Source organism: Montipora capricornis, chromosome 9, assembly GCF_036669925.1.
Source record: "Montipora capricornis isolate CH-2021 chromosome 9, ASM3666992v2, whole genome shotgun sequence".
NCBI classification, from domain to species: Eukaryota; Metazoa; Cnidaria; class Anthozoa; order Scleractinia; family Acroporidae; genus Montipora; species Montipora capricornis.
Window position 1 is genome coordinate 43,329,282 of NC_090891.1, and position 20,000 is coordinate 43,349,281.

Sequence of the window (20,000 nt, forward strand, 5' to 3'; positions counted from 1 at the left end):
AAGAATAAAGTTCCAAGCTACAATGTACAGTGACAGATTTTGAAAAAGTGAAGCCTGAAGCTTATTTTGCAAAACCATTGGTCCAGAGTCCAGCATAGTCCACAGCATTAATTCTGGGAAAGAGCTGCTAGGAATGGCAAATTACGACAACGTCAGCACAGTGATGCCCAGTGTACCTGCAAGCAATCCAACGAAAGCACCTGAGGAGGGTGGTTTGGTTTTTGTTGTCTTGTCCTGCCTGTGTGCCTCTTTATGGGCTATTTACATCACATTCTACCATTCCCGTTTGATGGGCATCATACTTACTCGGCTGATTAGATTAAAATACATTGAAGATGGTCAATATTTTAAGATTGGTAAGTTTGCAAAGATAGTAGGAGCTATGCACTTACTTAAATTAAAGGCCCATTTTCAACTGACAGGCTTTTCAACTGTTTTTTTTGTTATGGAGATTTGCATTGCTTATTGTAGCGATTTGGTTGGATGAATTTTGGTGGGATTTTCATGTGTGAAATTGTTCCATGGCACGCTATGCCTGTAGGGTGAACATGGGTCTTTAATCACTGGCTATAGTTTGTATTTGGAGAGAAACAAGATGTTTCTATGAGAATCAAGTTTTATTACAGGACAACAATTTTGACTGACCAACATGGCTGCTGTGGTTGAATTTATAAGCACAACATAAACCTCTGATAAGCATAGTTCTACAACTTTAAAATCATCACAGTTCAGAGCATAAGAAAGTATGAATGATTATTGTGGAAAACCTTACTGGTTCTTGTATTTGTAAGTTGCACATCATTTCCCTTGCAGGGTTTTGACCCAGAGGCCAAAACCCAAGGAGGCCACCTTGAAGTCCCCGTGTAAAAAGGGTGAATGTAAAAGTTTGTAATAATTATTGGTACATGTAGATTTTGTAAGAGGAATCAATCTCGATTTGCTTAACCGGGCAATTTGCTCAAGTTGGCATTGGTATTGCTTAAATGAGCATGCAAGTGGTATTGATATTGTTCTACATGACCAAGGTGTTTTAGGAGTCACAAACAAAAACTTGCAAGGACAACCAAAGTGCTGTTCAGGTTAGCAATTGAAAAATCAAACGTTGAAACGAAGCAGATCTGATGCAAATCAAGTTGCCTGGCTCAGAAAATGATTTTGTCCGGAGACAAATCAGAAACAGGGGTGACAATTTGTCAGGTGCAAATCGGAAACGCGACTAACTTGTCCAGCACATAATTTAAACATATCTCAACTGCCTTTCATACTATCTTAGATGGGAGCAGATGTAGTGAAACTATTATTAGTTTACAGCTGTAATTAACCCATTTGATCTTGGTCTAATTTCTATTTCATTTTACCTTGAACCAACTTTTCTGCAATTTTTGTTTGTCAAAAAGGGCTTTTTAATGATTCAGGCTCATTCTGCAACCAAAGGACTGAATTTCTTGGACACTTTGGCCAATTAATACAGAGAAGAATAAGTTTGACCTCACCTAAGATAGGGACCTGGCATTAGTCAGCCCACGTTCGTTACGTGTTACTCATTTCGCTTTTTTGTCACAAATAGGAGTCCATCCATTTCGCAAGGACATTGGTTTAATGGGTCTTAACACAGATAACTCGTGTCGCATGCACACAGAATGACAAAAATTAGGGACACTGCACGGAAATCAAATCATATGTTGGGTTTTGGTGAGAGGGGAAAACCAGACAGAGTGCTCTGAGACAAAAAACGAACTTTAAAAAGGAACTTTATTTAAGTGTCTAGTCTTCTAGTGTTGGAGCACTAATTGGGGACACTGTAAACTGAAATCAACAAATTAGTGCAAATCAAATCAAAGGATGGTTAATTTGAGGAGAGGGGAAAACTGGAGTACCCAGAGAAAAACCAAAAAAACCTTTCGGTGCAGAGTAGCGAACCAACAAACTCAACCCACATATGATTCCGAGTCTGGGAATTGAACCCGGGCCACATTGGTGGGAGGCAAGTGCTCTCACCACTGCGCCATCCCCGCAACTTCTCGGAGTGGAGTAGAAAACCAACAAACTCAACCCACATGTGACGTGAAGTCTGAGAGACAAACCCAGGCCACATTGGTGGGAGGTGGGTTACTATCACCACTGTGCCATCCCCACTTCTTTTAAATTTAAGGTAAAGGGTACATTAGATGCAAGATCTATCTTTGTTTGGTCTTGTCCAACTGGGAAAGGGGTCTTATTTGAAAGAGTGGATTTTTTTCTCATTAAATTAACCCACCGGTAAGTTGTTCAGTTCAAACTGAATCTTTTAGATTTTTTGGGTTGTTAACATTATGGGGGAAGAGCAGTGCTAGGAATTTGCAGTATCTGGTCCCAGATGACCAGAAAGTTTACCGGGTGACCAGTTTTTGGTAAAATGAAAAGCCTGGTTGCCCGAAGAAAAAACAATAATTATTGACAACCCAGCAAAAAATGGAAATGAATTACATAAGCAGCTCCTGACTCACTTGTTAGTTTTCTATTTCCAATGTCTGAAAATAGTGTGAAGTTAACAATAATTAATATCTTGCAGCTGAGCATTTTCCCGTGTTTTGAATACCTTTGGCTTGTACAAAAAATAGCCAGAACTGCTCAACTGGGGGAGGTTAAATTGCGTGGGTGGGTGGTTGGGTTGTGGGTCGTGTTTGTTTGAAGATAAAAAAAGATATACATTAGCTCCCTCAGTGCTCGGTCCAAATTTGTCTTAGGTCTTGTCTGTTTTGAGAATTTCCAGTCGTTGATAAAAAAAAGGGTTAGGGACCCACGACCAACGACCCACAACCCATGACCCATGACCCACGACCCACCCACCCTTGCCGATTAGACACTCGCTCAACTGCTGAAGATTGTAGAATAATGCTAAAACTTAAACCCAGACTCCCACAAAAAAAACACAGGCACATGTGATTGCATTTCAACATGGCGTGCATTTAATCGTTACAGGTTTCCTAGTGGGCAACCAAGCATTTATCAGGGCAACCAAATTTACGGATTTAGCTACCCGGGTTTTGAAACAGGGACAACGGGGACTTTTTTAAAATAATATTTTGAGCACTGGAAGATCCTTGACGATTGATCAGCCAGCCACTGTGGTTTTTTTTTTCAGTATAAACATGGCCTTAGCTCCTGTATCTCTATTTTGATCAAAAGTTCAAATTTTAGCTCAGTTTTGAAGTGGACATTCAGCTTTGTTTTCCTTCTGGCAGGGTCATTTTCGTTTTCGATACTATCTGGCAAAATCATGTTTAGAGATGTTGCTTATGTCACACAAGATCTCAGCGTAAGGTATGTTCAAGACTCTTCATTAGGGATTATAAGCATTGCATTTGTCTAAAACAGCAAAGGTCTGGAAAGAATGTCTGTTAGTCCAAACTCAATGAAACTACATTTCAGAATTTCAGTTCAGTTTTTTGCCTCTAAGCCACAGTTATTGAGCTAGTACTCTATGTTTTACTAAAAAGATACAAAATTTAATAGACCAGAATAAAAATTGACATTGAGCTGTTTGTTGTTCTTTTGCTGGTGGCAAATACAATTCTTAGTAATTATTATTGATGTCTCGATCAATATTTTAATATTTGGTTTCTGATTATTATATGATAATTTTTTTATTATGTGGAGATAGTAACATGCTTGTTAAGTAGTGGTTTTGATTTCATTTCCTGCTGTTTCCAGTGTATTACTATTCCAAGAGGAAATTACATGTTCATGTTCTGGCAAAAAATATTTGGACCACAACGTGAAACATAAATTCTACTGACTCAATGAAAATATCATGAAAATTTTGGCTGATCTCTTACAAAATTGATGACTCTCAAAACATGAATAAATTATGAATATAATCTTTATTCAGTTCTTCTGTATATTTCCCTGGTTATGTTATGTTGTTTTTCAAGAATAAGATAAAAATAATATTGTAGGAACATTGATGGTGTGTAGTTACAAATGTACAGTACATTATGTTTGTGTATATTAATTCAATTATTTTTGCAATTATGCCAGAATGGATCAAAGATTTTAATTGACAAATACAGTATATTTTTCATGTTTACTGTGTTGAATAATTTATCATTCCATACCATGACTGCTGGCAGTATTTAACAACTTCTTTTAATTTCGTTGTCTCTTCAGGATTGTTGATGGAATAGCTATCTTCAAATACTGGCTACCTTACAACCCGGAAGCATCAAAGAAGCCCTACCAACACCTACCCTCAGATGTTGGTCAGTATAAATTGAAATTAATTTTGCAGATAACCCTGTTCTTAATAGAGGACTGAGTAATACACAGTGTACATGTAGCCTGCCAATACAGCCATCCTTCATCAATCAAACCCCCTCCCTCCCCCCACCCCTCAGGGGGACAAGAATTTAATGATGTTAACAGAAAATTGATGGGCGTAGAGAGTTGGGTGTTGTTATGTAATAGGGTCAATGGAATGTGAACAAAGTAATTTCCAGCTGTATATTCAATTTACCCTGTTCCCTAATAAGTAAGGTATTGCTATGAGATTTTCTTGGAAAAGTGATGGTGAAATGCTCAGATTTTGTTTTCACATGTCATCAAAAATATACTTGGGGTTATATTTGTAGAGACAATATTTTTTTTTGTTACAACAAATCTCTTCATTCATATTCTTGAAGAAAGCTAACCAAAGGCACCCTATGTTACAGTGATTGACAGTGGAAATGTGCAGGAGAGAACATCTCGTTTATTCAGTATATAAAACAAAATTAATACTGTCACCTTGTAGTGGGGATCAAAAAGGAAATGCACTCAATTACGTAGCCACTCCTTGCTTTAAAAAATCTGAAGTTGTCCTCAACTAAAAGCACACCAAAACTGCATACGTGTATTTGAGCAAATAATATTATACATGGATGAACTGCAACACATCAAAATAAGCATTGATACATTATGTATCACAGCTTTGTACTGAAAAAGAGGGAAAAATAACTTTTAATTTTTGTGTTTATACTCAGGGGCTTGCTAATGAAAAAAAATCAATCTTAAAAAAACAAAAAAACAATAATGTTATTATTGCAATTATTGCGGACGATAGATAATGATGGTGTTTGTTTGCAGAGGTTGATGCCAAGCAACGTCTTAAATTCTTACTGAATGGCCTTGAATACCATGTTTACAACAGGTAAAGCAAAGCATTTGACAAAATTTTACTGATTGACATTGGTTCTGTATGGAATTGTGACTTATTAATTTTCATAGAGCTATCAACATATTATGGAGTATTGCAGCCAGGGTTCTCAATAGAACCTGTAACCCTTAACATCTATGACGGTTGTCACTAGTAAGTGATATGGCTGTGAAATCAGTTAGTCAATCAATATTGCAAATAAAAGAGCGACTTTTGGAGCAAATGAATATGGTAAAGTATTTAATGTTAGATGCTTTTGCAATATTCATTGTTGCCTAGCCTGTCCACAGAACGACTGGACAATCACTGTATTTGATGGCCTTCGATCACAACGAAAAACTTAGACACCATAGACCGAAGGCATAAATGGCGGCCAAAAAAATATTCTTTTGTTTATGTGCTAATTAGCCTCACTAGCCTCATTTCATGGACAAAATATAACAGAAATGTTGCTTGAGAGCGAGGCTAGCGAGTCTCATTAGCACATAAACAAAAGAATACATTTTTGGCTGCCATTTATGCATTCGGTCAATACTGAATTCAAAACATTTAAGCCTGGGCCACTTGCAGATGTCATGACTGTTCCAAATATGACTGCAAATGCTGCAAAGCGAAATGTTCTCAAAGTAAAGCATTGTGATAGCAGGTTAATTTATTAGTTAATATTACTGTATAATTTTCTGGTTTTGGAAAGGAGTGATTTCAATTTCCGGTTCTCAGTCCCACTGAACAGATTAAAAAATGCTCAAGAAGTTGTTTCGAAAAAATAAGAGAATATTACCCCAGAATGAAGGAAAATGTATTTCTGAGCCTCTTGGGAAAAAAAATTCCCAAAGGGCCCAAGATACATGGCAGCGCCTTTAACTATTTACTTCAGTTGAAAATAGCACAGCAATTGCTGTTCAAAATTATATTCAGAATCATGACTGCACTTCGTTGACTTTTCAAGTCCTAAGTAATAAGGGGCTATATGCCACATTATTTTAGGGTGTTTCGGGGAAATCTTAGTTAATCATTTGTTTAAAACTTGAAAATGGTGATACATAAGGACTTCCTAAATCCTTTTAAAACTATTGTTACATCACAAACGAGATGATTCTGAGCAAAAATTACCTTTGGCCAGGCGGTTTGCAATAAACTTGAAAAACGTCAGCCCAACCTTTTTCAAGATTATCCAAATGCAATCCATTTCAGTATTTTCCATTTGTGTCCATCTGTGCTTTTCTTTCCTTTTGTTTTAAGTGGTTATTGCAATGCTTCATTCTACTTTTTGGGCATTTTTTGTGTTGTGAAATTACGTCATCTTGGGTGAAATACCGGTAGCTCCTTTAAGCATCATTTGTATTATTGATGTAAACTTGCAAAACTAAACTGAATGCACGTCTTTTTGCTTTATAACACTTAACCCAATGATTCATCCCTGAAGCAGGGTTCTCCTTATCAAGCGGTAAACGGTAAAATTTACGTTTATGTAAGAGCACTTATTACCACCTGCAAACGCTCAGAAGTCGCTTATCCTTTGCAGAACGTCCAACATTAACCAATTGCTTTACTGGTTTGAAAAGGCGCCATGATACCTGTTGCGCTGAAAACTAGGGAGAACCCTGCTGAAGCGACCCCATTGTCGAGTAAAATCATCTGGCATTAGGCAGAGTAAAGAAAGAAATGTTAATTTTTCTTTTAATTTTTTGGCATGTTAGGTCTCATTTATACAACAAACTTGAAGAACTTTTTAGAGTTGAAAGATATGGAGGTAAGAGACTCAGAAACTAAACTTACATTGTAGACATGATTGAGATTGTCAAAAGTACATGTTGCAGGCTACAAGCTAAGTATTTTTTTCTGCAGGCCTTCTAATAGGGTGCGATTAAAAAATGCAAAGTATGCGATTTTTTCAGGGCAGATTGTGCGATTAGAAAGGCCAATTGTGCGATAAATAATGTAAATTATGCGATTTTTTTCTCAGCAATTTTAAGCTTGTTTTATACGGTTTCAGGTTAAGAAAAACACTTTTTTTCTGCCTTAAAGACATTTTGAACACAAAGGAACAGTAATTATGTATCTCGATCGACATAAGTTGGGATAAATAAAAGTTGAAAAGTTGAAAGGACACAGCTAACATGCCAAATGAATGATCAAGGTGCTCGTCAACCACGAACTTCCGAAGATGGTCAATCACAATAGGGCCATACCCCCATTTATACGAGAGAAAATAAGCCGCGGCTTTCTCTGGCCGCGGCTTACTGAAGACTCGAATGTTCTCCCCGTATAAATGGTACAAAATCAAGCCGCGGCTTATATTGACCTGGGAATATATATTCGTATAAATAGTTCCTTTTGCGTATTTTTTACACCGTGGCCAGAGTAAGCCGCGGCTTATTTTCTTTCGTATAAAAGGCCCTAATATTGCACGACGAGAAAAACATCAGTCCATCGTCCACGTGGAGCGTACCAGTGAGGTACTTTCTTGCTCGATTGTGAGCTGTCAGATCGGGAGGAATGTGGGAACTTCCTTCTTCGTCGAAAAAAAAGCGAGCGTTTTCACAACAAACTTATCCATGAGTAAGTTTTTATCAGTTTTCAACAAAAGAAACTACATTTTGCCGAAAAACTTACAACTTCGCTTATTTTTCACAAATCAAGGCAACTGTGTCATTTCAGTGGTGTGTATATAAGGGCGTGTTTGTGTTGCACCAATAGAAGGAGACTCGTACCAGGTCCCCGACATGAAAAATAAAGCCTTGAACTTCGAATGTTTACGAAATCGAAGGTGCCAAAGGTTTTTAGCCTTTTTCCAAGATAAATCATCTTAAAAATGGCGTATTTATGCAGGAATTTCTGAGAAACGTCTTAATTTATGTTTCATTTTATGAATTTTGTGCGTCCTTTTGTGAATTATGCGATTTTTCGTGAATTGTGCGATCGGATGCGATTTGAGGTCGATTGTGCGAAATCGCACCATCGCGTAATATCAGAAGGCCTGTTTCTGGCTATTGGGTTGGTGACAATAATCCAAAATACCGTAATGAACTTTGTTTCCCCTCCAAAATTTTGTATAAGCATTGTCATTTTCTCTTGGGACCAATAATATTGTAAGTCCCAAGAGAAACTGGAAACGATGCTTTTGCGCAATTTTGGAGGGAAAACAAAGAGTATTACAGTATTTTTGAAAGTGGCCTATAGCCAACTAATCAGTGTTATTAGGATTAAAATACCATTTCCGCTGAATTATGATCATTGTAACTGCATTTGTTATTATAAACATTTTATTATGATTAAAATACTGTAAGCGTCGGATGTTGTCGATTGAATCCTGCTTTATAGGACTCTGACTTTTCTGTTGTTCTTTTGACCATTGCTCTGCACCTACAATCTCAGACAAAACCTGTTCATTGTTGAGACAAAGCGGCATTTTTGGTACTCCAACATCTTCTCCAAATGTTCCTCTTAAAAGTTGTCCTTTTCCCCTCCCCCCAAACTCAATCTTGAGTTATCTTGGTCGGAAATATACTGTAGTTCTAACATAGGACAATACTCAGCAACATTGACTGAGTGGGAATGGGAGTTGCAAGGGCGCGCAGAGGAAGTAGAAGTGTAAAAATGTAGGTGAATTTGTGTCACAGTCTCAACAGTTTTGTCTGAGATTATAGCTTATCATTCTTCTCATAAGTGCATTACACCATCAAACATCAACAGTCGTATTTCATCTAGCATTATAGCCAGCCTTGTCAAAGCAAATAACTGTCCTGAAGCTTAGGGTTTACATTCAAACATTTCTTATACATGTACATTTTTTTCATTTTCTATCCTGTTATCCACATCCTTATTATCGTGATTGTCATATCCCTCCCCTCCCTCATACTTGTCATCCTTCTTTTCATTGCCATTGCAAACCTGGTAAGAATTTGTTTTGCAATTAATAGTAAATACATTTAATGTACACATCGGCAATACTTATTATTGATTTTTAGATGCAGCTAAGTCAGCCCAGAATATTTTTGCAGTTTCAGCGGAACCAAAAGCAGATGTTGAAAAGGGGTGAGTCCAGAGCAAAGAGAGGATATTTAATTAATATGAAATACAGAACATTCAAATTAGGCCTTAACATCATTTTGTTCAAGATAATCATTTTTCGAAGTGAAAGTGTTTTTTCTGTTGAATTCCATTTCATTCTACTTGGCGTTCCACGCAAATTTTATATGGTGTTCTTATTTCTAGGAAAGATGAAGAAGCTAACAGTGGACTGCCTTCCTGGTTTCTTGAACTGGTTCCATCTGTGAAGTTTGACATCAATAATGTGAGTGACTGAGTGCAATATGACTACTGTAAGTAAGACCTGATTGACACTAAGCCACTTCTGCTCATGTTGTTCTCATTTCTTTTGCCGCAAGGTGCTAATGCTCTTCATCATTCTAGTTTCCTCATTTGAATTTTATCATCCCATTTTCACTCAATTTGATCAATTTTGTGAAAACTGAAATACTGGTATTAAAGGCGCACAAAGAGTACCTAGCTCCCCCATTCTATGTATAGGAACTTGAAGAACGAGGGACCTCAGTGCCTTAATAGTGCTTAGGTGGTTAGCCACATTGCATTAATTTAAAGAAGGAAGAAGGCTCTAAGTGACTTTTGATGTAATAATATTCATTTCTCAATTTGTTGTTCAAGGAAATAAATTATAAGGCAATTCATTGGGAGTGTAAGCAGCTCATCAGGAGTTCTGGGTGGGGGCTTCTTATTATATAATGAGAGTAATAATTATTACAGGGTTTGTATGCATCTTGAAAACCCTTGAATCTTGAGAGTGCATTTTCAAGGCCTTGAAAATCCTTGAAAATCTGTAACAGTCTTAGATTCAACTATCATTCAGATGTTGCTTTGTTTCTCTTTTTTCTAATACAGGGAAGAGTTGCATTTGGAAATAAACTCTTGGAAACAACATTGTGTTTCAAGTTTGAGTGTGTGACAGGAATTTACACCACTTCTCAAGCCAATTCATCGCTAGACGAGTTCATGCACATTGTAAAATGTCAGGGGAAAAATGTGCGAGTGATATTGTCTCCAAGTCCATCCTACAATGGGTCAACAGATGAGTGAGTCATTTGTTTTTTTTTAGTTTCATGTACTTGGCTTGGCTAACTCACTTTCTCTCCATCTAATGAATGACTGACATTGCAGTGGTTTCAATGAGTACTGACACCCGACAAATAGCGTTGACTATGGCTATACTCTGTACTTCACTCTGAGCTCTAAGTTAACCCATTGCCCCCAGTTGATGAGTAAAATTGTCTCACTCCCAGGAGTCAATGGGTTAAACATGTGTTTGTACTTTCATAATAGACCCCCTCGTTACATGGGAGAGGGCTTTGTTGTGGTTCAAACAGCTGACTGCAAGATAACATACTACCAGGATGAACCAGGTGAGTTCCAGGTTAAGGAGGCTTAACACAGATTTTCTGTGGTCAGCCTTATTCACTAAAGGCTGGCACAAAGAAAAACAAAACAAATATGGGGAAAACGTTTTTTTCTCCTTCTCATGATGGTCTTGAAATTGTGGTGTAAATTACCTTCCATTTAGTAAATGTCATTGAGATAATCCCTCAGAGGAACCCAGCAAAGTGCTCTGCATAAGCAAAAGGCCATTCAATCACTCAAAATTTGGAGACAAACAGCTGTTGGCTTTTTATCAAATTTCTTGCAAACCTGTCATTAGATTTTGCAAAAATGTGGAATTAAAATAGTTCCAACTACAAATGAGCCGTCTATTAAAACAAATAAAAAAAAAATTCTGAAATTTAACAGACAAAAATTCGGGAAAACTAACAGACGTCTAGCAGCGAATTATGAAAAATCGGTCTGTTTCCATTTTATTTTAACTGTATAAAGCAAATGCTGTGAAAAGACTAATGAGTCAATTTTGCATAAAAGAGGAATAAGCATCCTTTAGACGCTGTTTTGATGTAGATCTATTACCACGGTAACAGCCTGCAGAGTACATTAACTGTCAAAAATAGAAACCTTTGTGGTAGCACTCTTATCAGTGACCAAGTGTGAGCTTCTAGGAGATAACTGTGTAATTAATAGGGAAGTAATTTATAATAACTATTGTTTAATTAAAACTGTGTTCACTCACCTTAAATAATATTATTTTAACATCTTTATCCTTTATGTCAAAATACATAATCTCTCAACAGTTCTTTGGTATTATCGGTTTTAATTTATTGGTATTAATCGTAAAATTAAGGACAATTACTTTCATTCTCATGACTTGGGTGTTTGATTAAGTGGTAGGAGAAATTAGATGCTAGTCACTCTTTGGGGTTAAATGGTTTTAATAGCATATAATGCTTCTGAAAAGTCTGCTGCCAAAATTAATGTGAATTGATCAAATCGATCAAAATCATTCCCTCAAAATGATGCAGCACGTGAGTTCACCTACTAATCAACTAAGTAAACTGCAGCATTTAGTTTTTGGTAATTGTGAAGAACAGCTTCCCTCCACCAACAGTCGGCCAACTGTCGGCCGACACTTCACCACGGACAGACTACCAACAGTGACAGGTGGTAAAATAATTATACTGTGAGTAGTCTCTAATTTCGGCAGTGGAGGGGAGTGCCCCCTCCCATCGCATCTCCTAGCAATTTTTCGCGCTCGTGTTTATTTCGCCTGTCCCACAATCCATCGCCAAATTAGAGACTACTTGCAGTCTATGAGAGATTTGGCAAACCAATAATTATTTATCTCTCGATATGGGAAGCTTTAGTAGACACCATATTTACATTTTACAAAACTGACCAACGAAGCAACTGTCAGCCAACAGTAGGCGGACAGTCGGTGGAGGGGTGCTGTTCTTCACAATTACCTAGTTTTCTGCAACCATTACACATATCCCTGTATCTTTAGCTAATAGTGTATAGTATGTGTATTAACCTAAAACAGTGGTGCTGTCTGAGCTCATTTCAACCTTCACCTAGTGGAGACTAGAAATCAGCAATAATGAACTTCTGCAAGACTAGGTACAGTACTTTCTACTAATAAAGATGTCAATATGGCCAACGCAGTGTTTTTGATGGGGAAAGCTCCAATTTGATGCTTTCTTTATGGCATCTAAATCAGTACCTTCAAGCACATGCCGATGAGATTTTTTTTTGAGTCGGCCAAAATGTTTGTAGAGTATAGGCTGTTGTGTTGGTAGCGTGTCGGTGATATGTCGGCTGAATGTGTTGGCCGACACATTGGCTGATGCATTAGGATCAAATCCGTTACCATTGCCTTGACTTGTCTTACCAGGTTTTACCCCTGACGTGGTTGCTGGGAATCAAGGTGAATTGCCAGACAATGATCCACACTGGGGAATTGACGTTGTTTTCCTAAAAAGCACAACATTGTCCTACGGTCCATGGGTGGACAGGCAAAGGTAGCTTGTTTTATAATTAGAGAAATTATCACTTTTACTTGTTTAATATTTCAATGATTTGCAGCTCAGCATAGCTCTGTTGGAGGGGAACATTATTATTATTACTTCTTTTATCACTGTAATTCTGATTGTCACTGTCTTTATCAGTATCATTACTTTGCTTTGGTTCATGGCAATTTTAGGAACCTTTTACTGGAATTAGTTTTTTGGTGCAATTTTTTGTTAAATAATGAAAGAGGTTGTTAACCCATCAGAGACCTTTAGCACTGAAGTTTTCGGGAGATACTGCAAACCGCAAACCGTTTGCGGTTTGCGTTTAGTCGTTTGCCATTAGAGGTTCGCTCGATTTTGAACTTTAGCACAAGCCATTCCTGTTATGCACATCGGCGGCAGCATCTTGGATTTTTCATTGCTACAACTTCTCTAAAATCAAACAGCTCAAATTCTCCCAAAACTTATATATTGATCTTCAAAATGGTTCCCAATAGATAGCAAACAGATGTAACAACATGACTGATATGGTCAAACAGGAGGTCTGATTGATCTCTGGCTATAAAATGCTGTCATAAATCACTTACCGCAAGACTTACACTTACAGGTACATGTACATATGGAATTGCTACTACATGTATTATCTTAGCAAACAATTTCACAAAGTACATGTATCACCTTTACTGTATAAACAGACTTTTAGCTATGGACTCAATCTTTCTCGTTCATTGCCTCATTGTATTTTGTTTTCCTTCTTGTAATCGATAGGGATGCACTCCAGAAATTTTTCTACCCGTTTGACTATCAAGAAATTCCAACCAGTAAACCTCTTGTAGCAGGACAGAAACGTGTTCACACTGGTTTGGATGTCAAATTTGTCTTTGAGTGTGATGCTACTCTGGACATTTTATTCTCAAAGAACAGGGTATGCTTTTCTGCAAGCAACATATTTGGAATTTCAGTTGTGATTTTTTTCAATCTTCTGGCTTTATGTACGTGCTGCCAAGAGCTAAAACCTATGGAACCGCAAAATTCGTTAAAGAATGCAGTTTTGAGTTTTATGGCTGACTGGAAGAGCTCCTTAAAGCTTGTACATGTAGTATTCAATTTTGTTATACAGTACTTTGCGCTAACTAAGTTCAAGGGCCTTAACTGTCGTTCTAATGTTCCATGCAAAGATGACAGAGTCTTCTTCAACTTTAAAATTAATGGTTTAAAACCGTGAAAACTGAATTTGTTTTGCATTCCGGATGTACGGTACCTTCTCGTACAGCTCTGTGCAACAAAGATTGTCAATTACTATATTGTTACTGTACTGTGTTGCTAGTACAGCTGTAGTTATTGTTTCAATATGAAAAAAGTAAATTAATTAAGATTTTTGCTTTGTAGGTTACCAAGGCAGTTCATCTTTGTGTTGGATCGGCTTCTCATATCAGAGTTTACCAGCCATGGACAGTGAATGACTATGGCTACACTACATCTGTTGTAGCTAAGCTATTCCAAGTTGAGGCGTCAACTAGTTTGGCATACAGGCAACTTATCGAAGCAGATGTGATTGAAGTAAGAGCAATTTAACCATGTGCAAGCATTTAATTGAACCAGTCGTAGTTATAACTCTAGTTCTTAGTTTTTCTTGATGTCAAACAAATGTAGTGATTCTGAAGAAAATAATACAAATATTGGGGAACAGGGATGGTGGAGTGGTGATAGCACCTGCCTCCCACCAATGTGGCCTGCATTTGATTCCGGATTTGTGGCCTTATGTGGGTTAAGTTTCTTGTTGGTTCTTTACTCTGCTCAGAGATTTTTTTCCCTGGGTTCTCCAGTTTTCCCCTTCTCCTCAAAAACCAACATTTCTAAATTCTAATTTGATCGGATGCAAAATTTCCCTGAAAACCACTTTCGGGTGAGTGGAGCTTCCTGGGTAAAAATCAATAATTATTAGAATTATTAGGTCTATAATAATTATAATAATTAAATTAATGTTAATTATTAGCATTAATTTAAAGGCAACTAAAGCTGACTGAAGATTATCACACCCATAAATTTGAGAATAAGTTATAGTAAATCTCGATGATTACACAAAAACGGAATAAGGACAAATAAAAAGAAGTATAAAAGACTAACGTCTATGGAAAAATATTGAAACAGGCACTGAAGAAACACTGTGAAAATCAAAATAATGACGGCTGATAGACTTGTCCAACCAGCAAAAGAAATAGAATCACATGACTGAAATTGGAATTAAAAAAAAAAAAACTGAGCACAACTGGAAAATCAGATGTCTGAGAGCCTCAAACAAACTGGCTACAGTCACAAGAAAATGTTGTAGACATTATGCTGTGTCCAGCTCAATGAAGGTGATAATGCTACAGTTTCGATTTGCTTAATCAATACAGCTGGCATTTCACATGTCTTTTCCTCGCATCTGGAATCAAACCCAGCACTGGACTTGCGATATTACCCTCAGCAAGGTCACTTGGAATTTTATCTTTGCTCACAAGTTTTTTTTCCAAGGTGAGTATTTTTGGCTTAAATGATTTTGAAACTAGAAACTTAAGGCGCGTTCGATTGACCCTATTCCGGAATAAGAGTACGTGGCGTGATGATTAAAACGGTATGTTTGGCGCGTTTCGAAGCAGCAAGGTTAATAAAAATGTGTTTAAAATAGCATTTTAGCCGATGTTTGACAATTTTAACGTGAATCCCCGTAAAAAAGAAGGATTTCTATGTATTTCTATGTATTCCTATTCCGGAATACGGTCAATCGAACGCACCCTTAGAATTCTTCTTTCCAGAATAGACCAATTTCGATGTATTGAAATTCAGTCCTAAAGAAAAGTCATCATCTTGAGGCTCTTGGGAATAAGTATTAGGATTTGTATGACTTTATTCGCCAGAGGCGGCCTCTAGTCTTCATGATTTTTATCAAAACTGAAATTGCATCTCATAACTTGCCAACTAAGGGCTCGTTTCTCGAAAGTCCAGAAACTTTACAGGCCATTTTCGGGTGTCACAATTCCCTCTGTATCTGAAGAACGGAGGGGATGTTTTTGCTTTTTGTTACCTCGGATACATGTTAAAAGATCGGCTTTCCTGAACAAGCGGTTGGCAGGTTCACAAATGGCTTTTCGTGCCGAGAAACGGGCCCCAGGTCATAAGTGACTTTGTTTGCTTCTTTACAGAAATGATTGAAGACTGGACGTTGAACTATAAACCAGACCTTTTGACATTTGTGCCGTACGAGTGGTCGTTTAACATCATACTTCGAGATTTTGAGATGGTGTGGCTGGGAAATCAACACAACTGGATTGAATGTGCATCTAATCGACAAAACAATGGTATGGTTTGTCAGGCTATGGGTATTTTTTATTAAACTCGAAGGTTTGACATTGCTTGCAATGGCCAGCAGTGTTGTTTCAGTTTTACAAAATCAAGGTGCATCTGAGAGTTGGTAAATATTAATCTTACAACACGGATCCCAATATTGAGAACTCCTTGTTAACTGTTAGCATCCAGTGTAAATGCGAACCCATGATTTTTTAGTGCAGGGCATTTAATCCTTTCGCTGTTAATAGTAACACACAGCTCTTGAACCGAGTTCGAGGTCCGTACTGTAAGTTAAGACCGAGTTTTTTTCATTGATTGATGTCCCAAGGGCGAAGCGCTTGGGTCGTAGATCAACGGCCGTACAGTAGAATTCAGCCCGTTAATTTAGCCAATCACTGCGCGCGTACTATCTGAGAACTATAATGATAGGACAATCACATGACTTCTGCTAATCGAACCACATGTAAGCTATATGCCAGACAAAAGTCAAAATCGTACAAATTCATTTAACAAGAAAAAAATATTTAACAGAGATGTAGCATGAAACTGTGACATGGAAAGTTGTTACTGCAATACAATCAGCTAAACAAGAGCAAAATTGAGAAAAAAAAAGAACAATAAACTCATCCACAAAAATACGCGCCAACTCTTGCATTGAAATGGTTTCCTCAGGATCTCATTGGCCGAGCGACGTTGTTTGACATCTCTGCAGCCAATCAGAATCAGGGCGGCAAATGCACTTTCAGCCCGGGCATTTCCCGTTTGGCCCGCAAAAAGGCACGTTTTACAGATGGGAGTTTGTCATTTGGCCGCACGTAATTAGACATTACGCCATCTAACGCATGGCAATTTTGCTGCTGTTTCTGTTTTATGGATCGGTAACGCCTGTTTGGTAACAATCGATGTAACTAAAATGTACATATAAATAATCATTCTAAGATCACACATGTTACAAGCCCGACACATACAATTAAACAAATCACGTCTATAAATAATAAAAATGAATGGGCTGTAAATGAATAATGAAATAATGAATTACAATAATAAAATCGTGATAATGTTAATATCTACGAAATGCAAAAGCCAATTGAAGTCAGGCCACTGAGCAACTTCGGAACACGTTCACCCTAGAACTAAAGGCCGTAAGGGTTGGGGAATGAACGAACTCTTGGGGGAGGCCGTTCCAAACAGGGATAGTACGTGGGAAGAAAGAAAATTCGAATGTATCAGTTCGGGGAGAGAGGTGGTTAAATGCTATATCATATCGTCTTAATGGGGGACCAATGCGAACGATAGGTGAAAAAGTAGTCGCGACTGCCTTCACTGTTCGCGCTCGTAAAAAAAGTCAGGATTCAATATTAAAAAAAAAAAATCCGAAAATGACTTCTTGAAAGATATGAAAATCTACCCAAAAAAGAAACTTGAAAGGGTTAGGGGCACTTTAAGCGTGTAAGAGACACTCGAGTTACGAGAGTAGCCTCGAAAAACGAAGCTGGCAGCCCTCCGCTGTCACGGTACTTTCTCAAGGGTTGGGTACATCCACTCAAAAATTTTGTCGTCTTTAACCCATTCCCCTCCAAGAAGGCACACTTAAAAATTTAATTCTGTCTAACACCAGACGATTTTACTCACCATTGAGGAATCCTTTACGGTTGAAAGGATTATCAACTTTCAGCTCCACTCGAAAACTGCATTCCTGTGAGTACCAATAGGAGGGCTTAGTTTGAGACAACTGATTTTGTAAGTGGAACCAAGATAGTTCTCTGGACTTGACTTGATTTCACTTCACGTTTTCAATTCTCTTTTTTTTCTTCAGTCGAGCTGGCATTTTGTGGTGAGGTGTTTGACCTGACATTTGTGCTTCAATATTTCCGGTTTATACCGGAAATAGAAGAGATCAAGTTCTTTTTGCAGGTAGGTTATCCAGGTAATTAGATGCACGTGGATTTCAATAAGCGTCACGAAGTGTCCCCTTGCTCTCAGTCTCCCCAACTTCAACATTACTCGTGTCTCGGAATACAGACGATTAACGTCAAAAAGTGTATCCTAAAAATAGGGTCTTTCTGCAGGTACCGGAAAGCATTGTGTTTTTGGTCACTTGGGATTAGTCTTTATTTGGAGTGTTTTGTTTTCTGTCTTTTGTTTCTTTTGTTTTACGTAAATTCTGCTCCGGTACCTGCAAAAGCTGCCTAAAAATAACACTAACCTTTATTTACCCTTACCTTATTGTTAGAAATAGGTAGGAAATGCTTATACTTAAAGGGAAACTTCTTGTTGGATATCAAAATTGGGCCTGCATCTCGTAACTTGCATTTTTTGACATAAGTGAGTTAGAGCGACTTTCACGTGACCTTGAAAAATAAACGTAAAAACAGAACGTAAACAAAAATGCAAAACATTTAATTGTCTTATCGAAGAAAAACAAACTAGCTCATTGGCTTAGCGAACGCGGATGCAAACAACGTCATCTCTCCATGGAACTTTCTGGAAAGCGATCGGCATTTCGCTTTGACGTCATTTCAAATGCAGTAATGTGATTGGGCAATCGAACTGTTTACAGCCCATATTAGGAGTTTCCTTGGCGGGAATAAGGAGAAGCTTTGTTTTAATCTTGCCAAACATTGGTCCGTGAAACAAATTGCGAACACTTTTTCAAGGTCATACAAAAGTCACTCTATCCTCTAAATAATCGAGTTCCAACACATATTACCACTTGCTGTAACACCTGTGGGTTTTTTTTTACGTAGTACTGTTTTTAGCAACAGCCATTGTTAAAAAGTTACATGCTTTCTTGTAGGCTGAGAAGGTGGTGGCGAGAATGTTTCTCCCTGAATCAAACACTCTCAGACGTAGTTTTCTGTCATTGGCTCGCACCGCAGAGAAGAAAAGAGACCAGGGAATGAGATCTCGGTCATCCACCGTCATAGGGAACGTGGATGAGACTCTTGAGAGCTCTGATGAACAGCCTGTCACAAGCACAGAAGAAGAAACCATCAGCAGAGGTTGGAGAAGACACACTGATGAGAGTCTTGGTGAGACTGGTACAAGAGTGTCTTTAACCTAAAAGGGGCTATGTCACGCAAAATTATGGAATTTCATGACACCCAAAATGCCCAAAATGTCACGCAAAATTATGGAATTTCATGACACCCAAAATGCCCAAAATGTCACGCAAAATTATGGAATTTCATGACACCCAAAATGCCCAAAATGTCACGCAAAATTATGGAATTTCATGACACCCAAAATGCCCAAAATTAAGATTAGAACTTAGAACGAAACATTGCAGTGACCACTTAAAACCGTTGAAAAACATGAAAGAAATACAGCAAACAGAAAGAGAAGCATGGATGGACTCAGCCCGACGTTTTTCAACTGAATTTAGTGCAAGTCGCTTCGTGATAAACGCCGTTTTTGCTCAGAATCATCTTAATTGTGATGTAACGATAATTTTATCAGTAAAGGAATCTTACATTACCATTTTCGAGTTTTAAGCTCGTGGTAAACTGAAGATCTCCCCTAAACACCCTTAAAAATAACGTGACATAGCCCCTTCACGTTCTCAACTAATTCAAAGAAGAGAAAAACGAACTGTGACTTTGTCGCTTGTTTTTCTTAGCCAATTGGGATGAAAAGATCTTAATTTCATCGGCAAGATGAGCTTGGGGTTAGGTGGCCCGAGAGGGTTGTGAGGAACGCACACGTCCGGACTCAACGAAGTGACAGCCAGGGTAACCCTTCCACAGTCCACCATCTGGCACCAGTCACACTGACGAAGCAGTCGGTGTAATACTTACAAATTCATGCTTACCAAAGGGAGGGATCGGCGGGGGGTACAATTAACGTGTGGCAACTGACAATAGAGCGCCGACGAATAGATCCGCAACAATATGCAACATTGAGCATGTGGTCCCCTGCAGAACACCTGGGGATCCCCCTTCCATCTTTAGCAAGTAACACTACTGATCAGCAATGCCTCCATTTTAAATTTGCCTAAAGTTTATTTAGCCACAAAAAACAAATGACTTGGGAGTGTTCAACTCAGCTCGCTCATGTGTAGTATTGTAAAGAATGTATTGTTCACCGAA

The 20,000-nt window shown here is 38.0% G+C and overlaps 1 protein-coding gene across 1 annotated transcript in view; it reads left to right on the forward strand.

The window, feature by feature from the left end:
* LOC138017622 (bridge-like lipid transfer protein family member 1) overlaps positions 1-20,000 on the forward strand; it is a 72,456-nt gene that overhangs the window by 565 nt on the left and 51,891 nt on the right. Inside the window, exons 2-17 of the mRNA XM_068864659.1 lie at positions 1-356; positions 3,225-3,303; positions 4,150-4,241; positions 5,104-5,167; positions 6,874-6,926; positions 9,145-9,211; positions 9,392-9,470; positions 10,076-10,266; positions 10,514-10,593; positions 12,465-12,591; positions 13,351-13,507; positions 13,972-14,142; positions 14,982-15,099; positions 15,768-15,923; positions 17,729-17,826; positions 18,710-18,944. The exon at positions 1-356 is cut by the window's left edge and continues 82 nt beyond it. Coding sequence (XP_068720760.1) covers positions 134-356; positions 3,225-3,303; positions 4,150-4,241; positions 5,104-5,167; positions 6,874-6,926; positions 9,145-9,211; positions 9,392-9,470; positions 10,076-10,266; positions 10,514-10,593; positions 12,465-12,591; positions 13,351-13,507; positions 13,972-14,142; positions 14,982-15,099; positions 15,768-15,923; positions 17,729-17,826; positions 18,710-18,944 — 1,990 coding nt within the window. The 5' untranslated portion in view covers positions 1-133. The remainder of the gene's footprint in view (positions 357-3,224; positions 3,304-4,149; positions 4,242-5,103; positions 5,168-6,873; positions 6,927-9,144; positions 9,212-9,391; positions 9,471-10,075; positions 10,267-10,513; positions 10,594-12,464; positions 12,592-13,350; positions 13,508-13,971; positions 14,143-14,981; positions 15,100-15,767; positions 15,924-17,728; positions 17,827-18,709; positions 18,945-20,000) is intronic.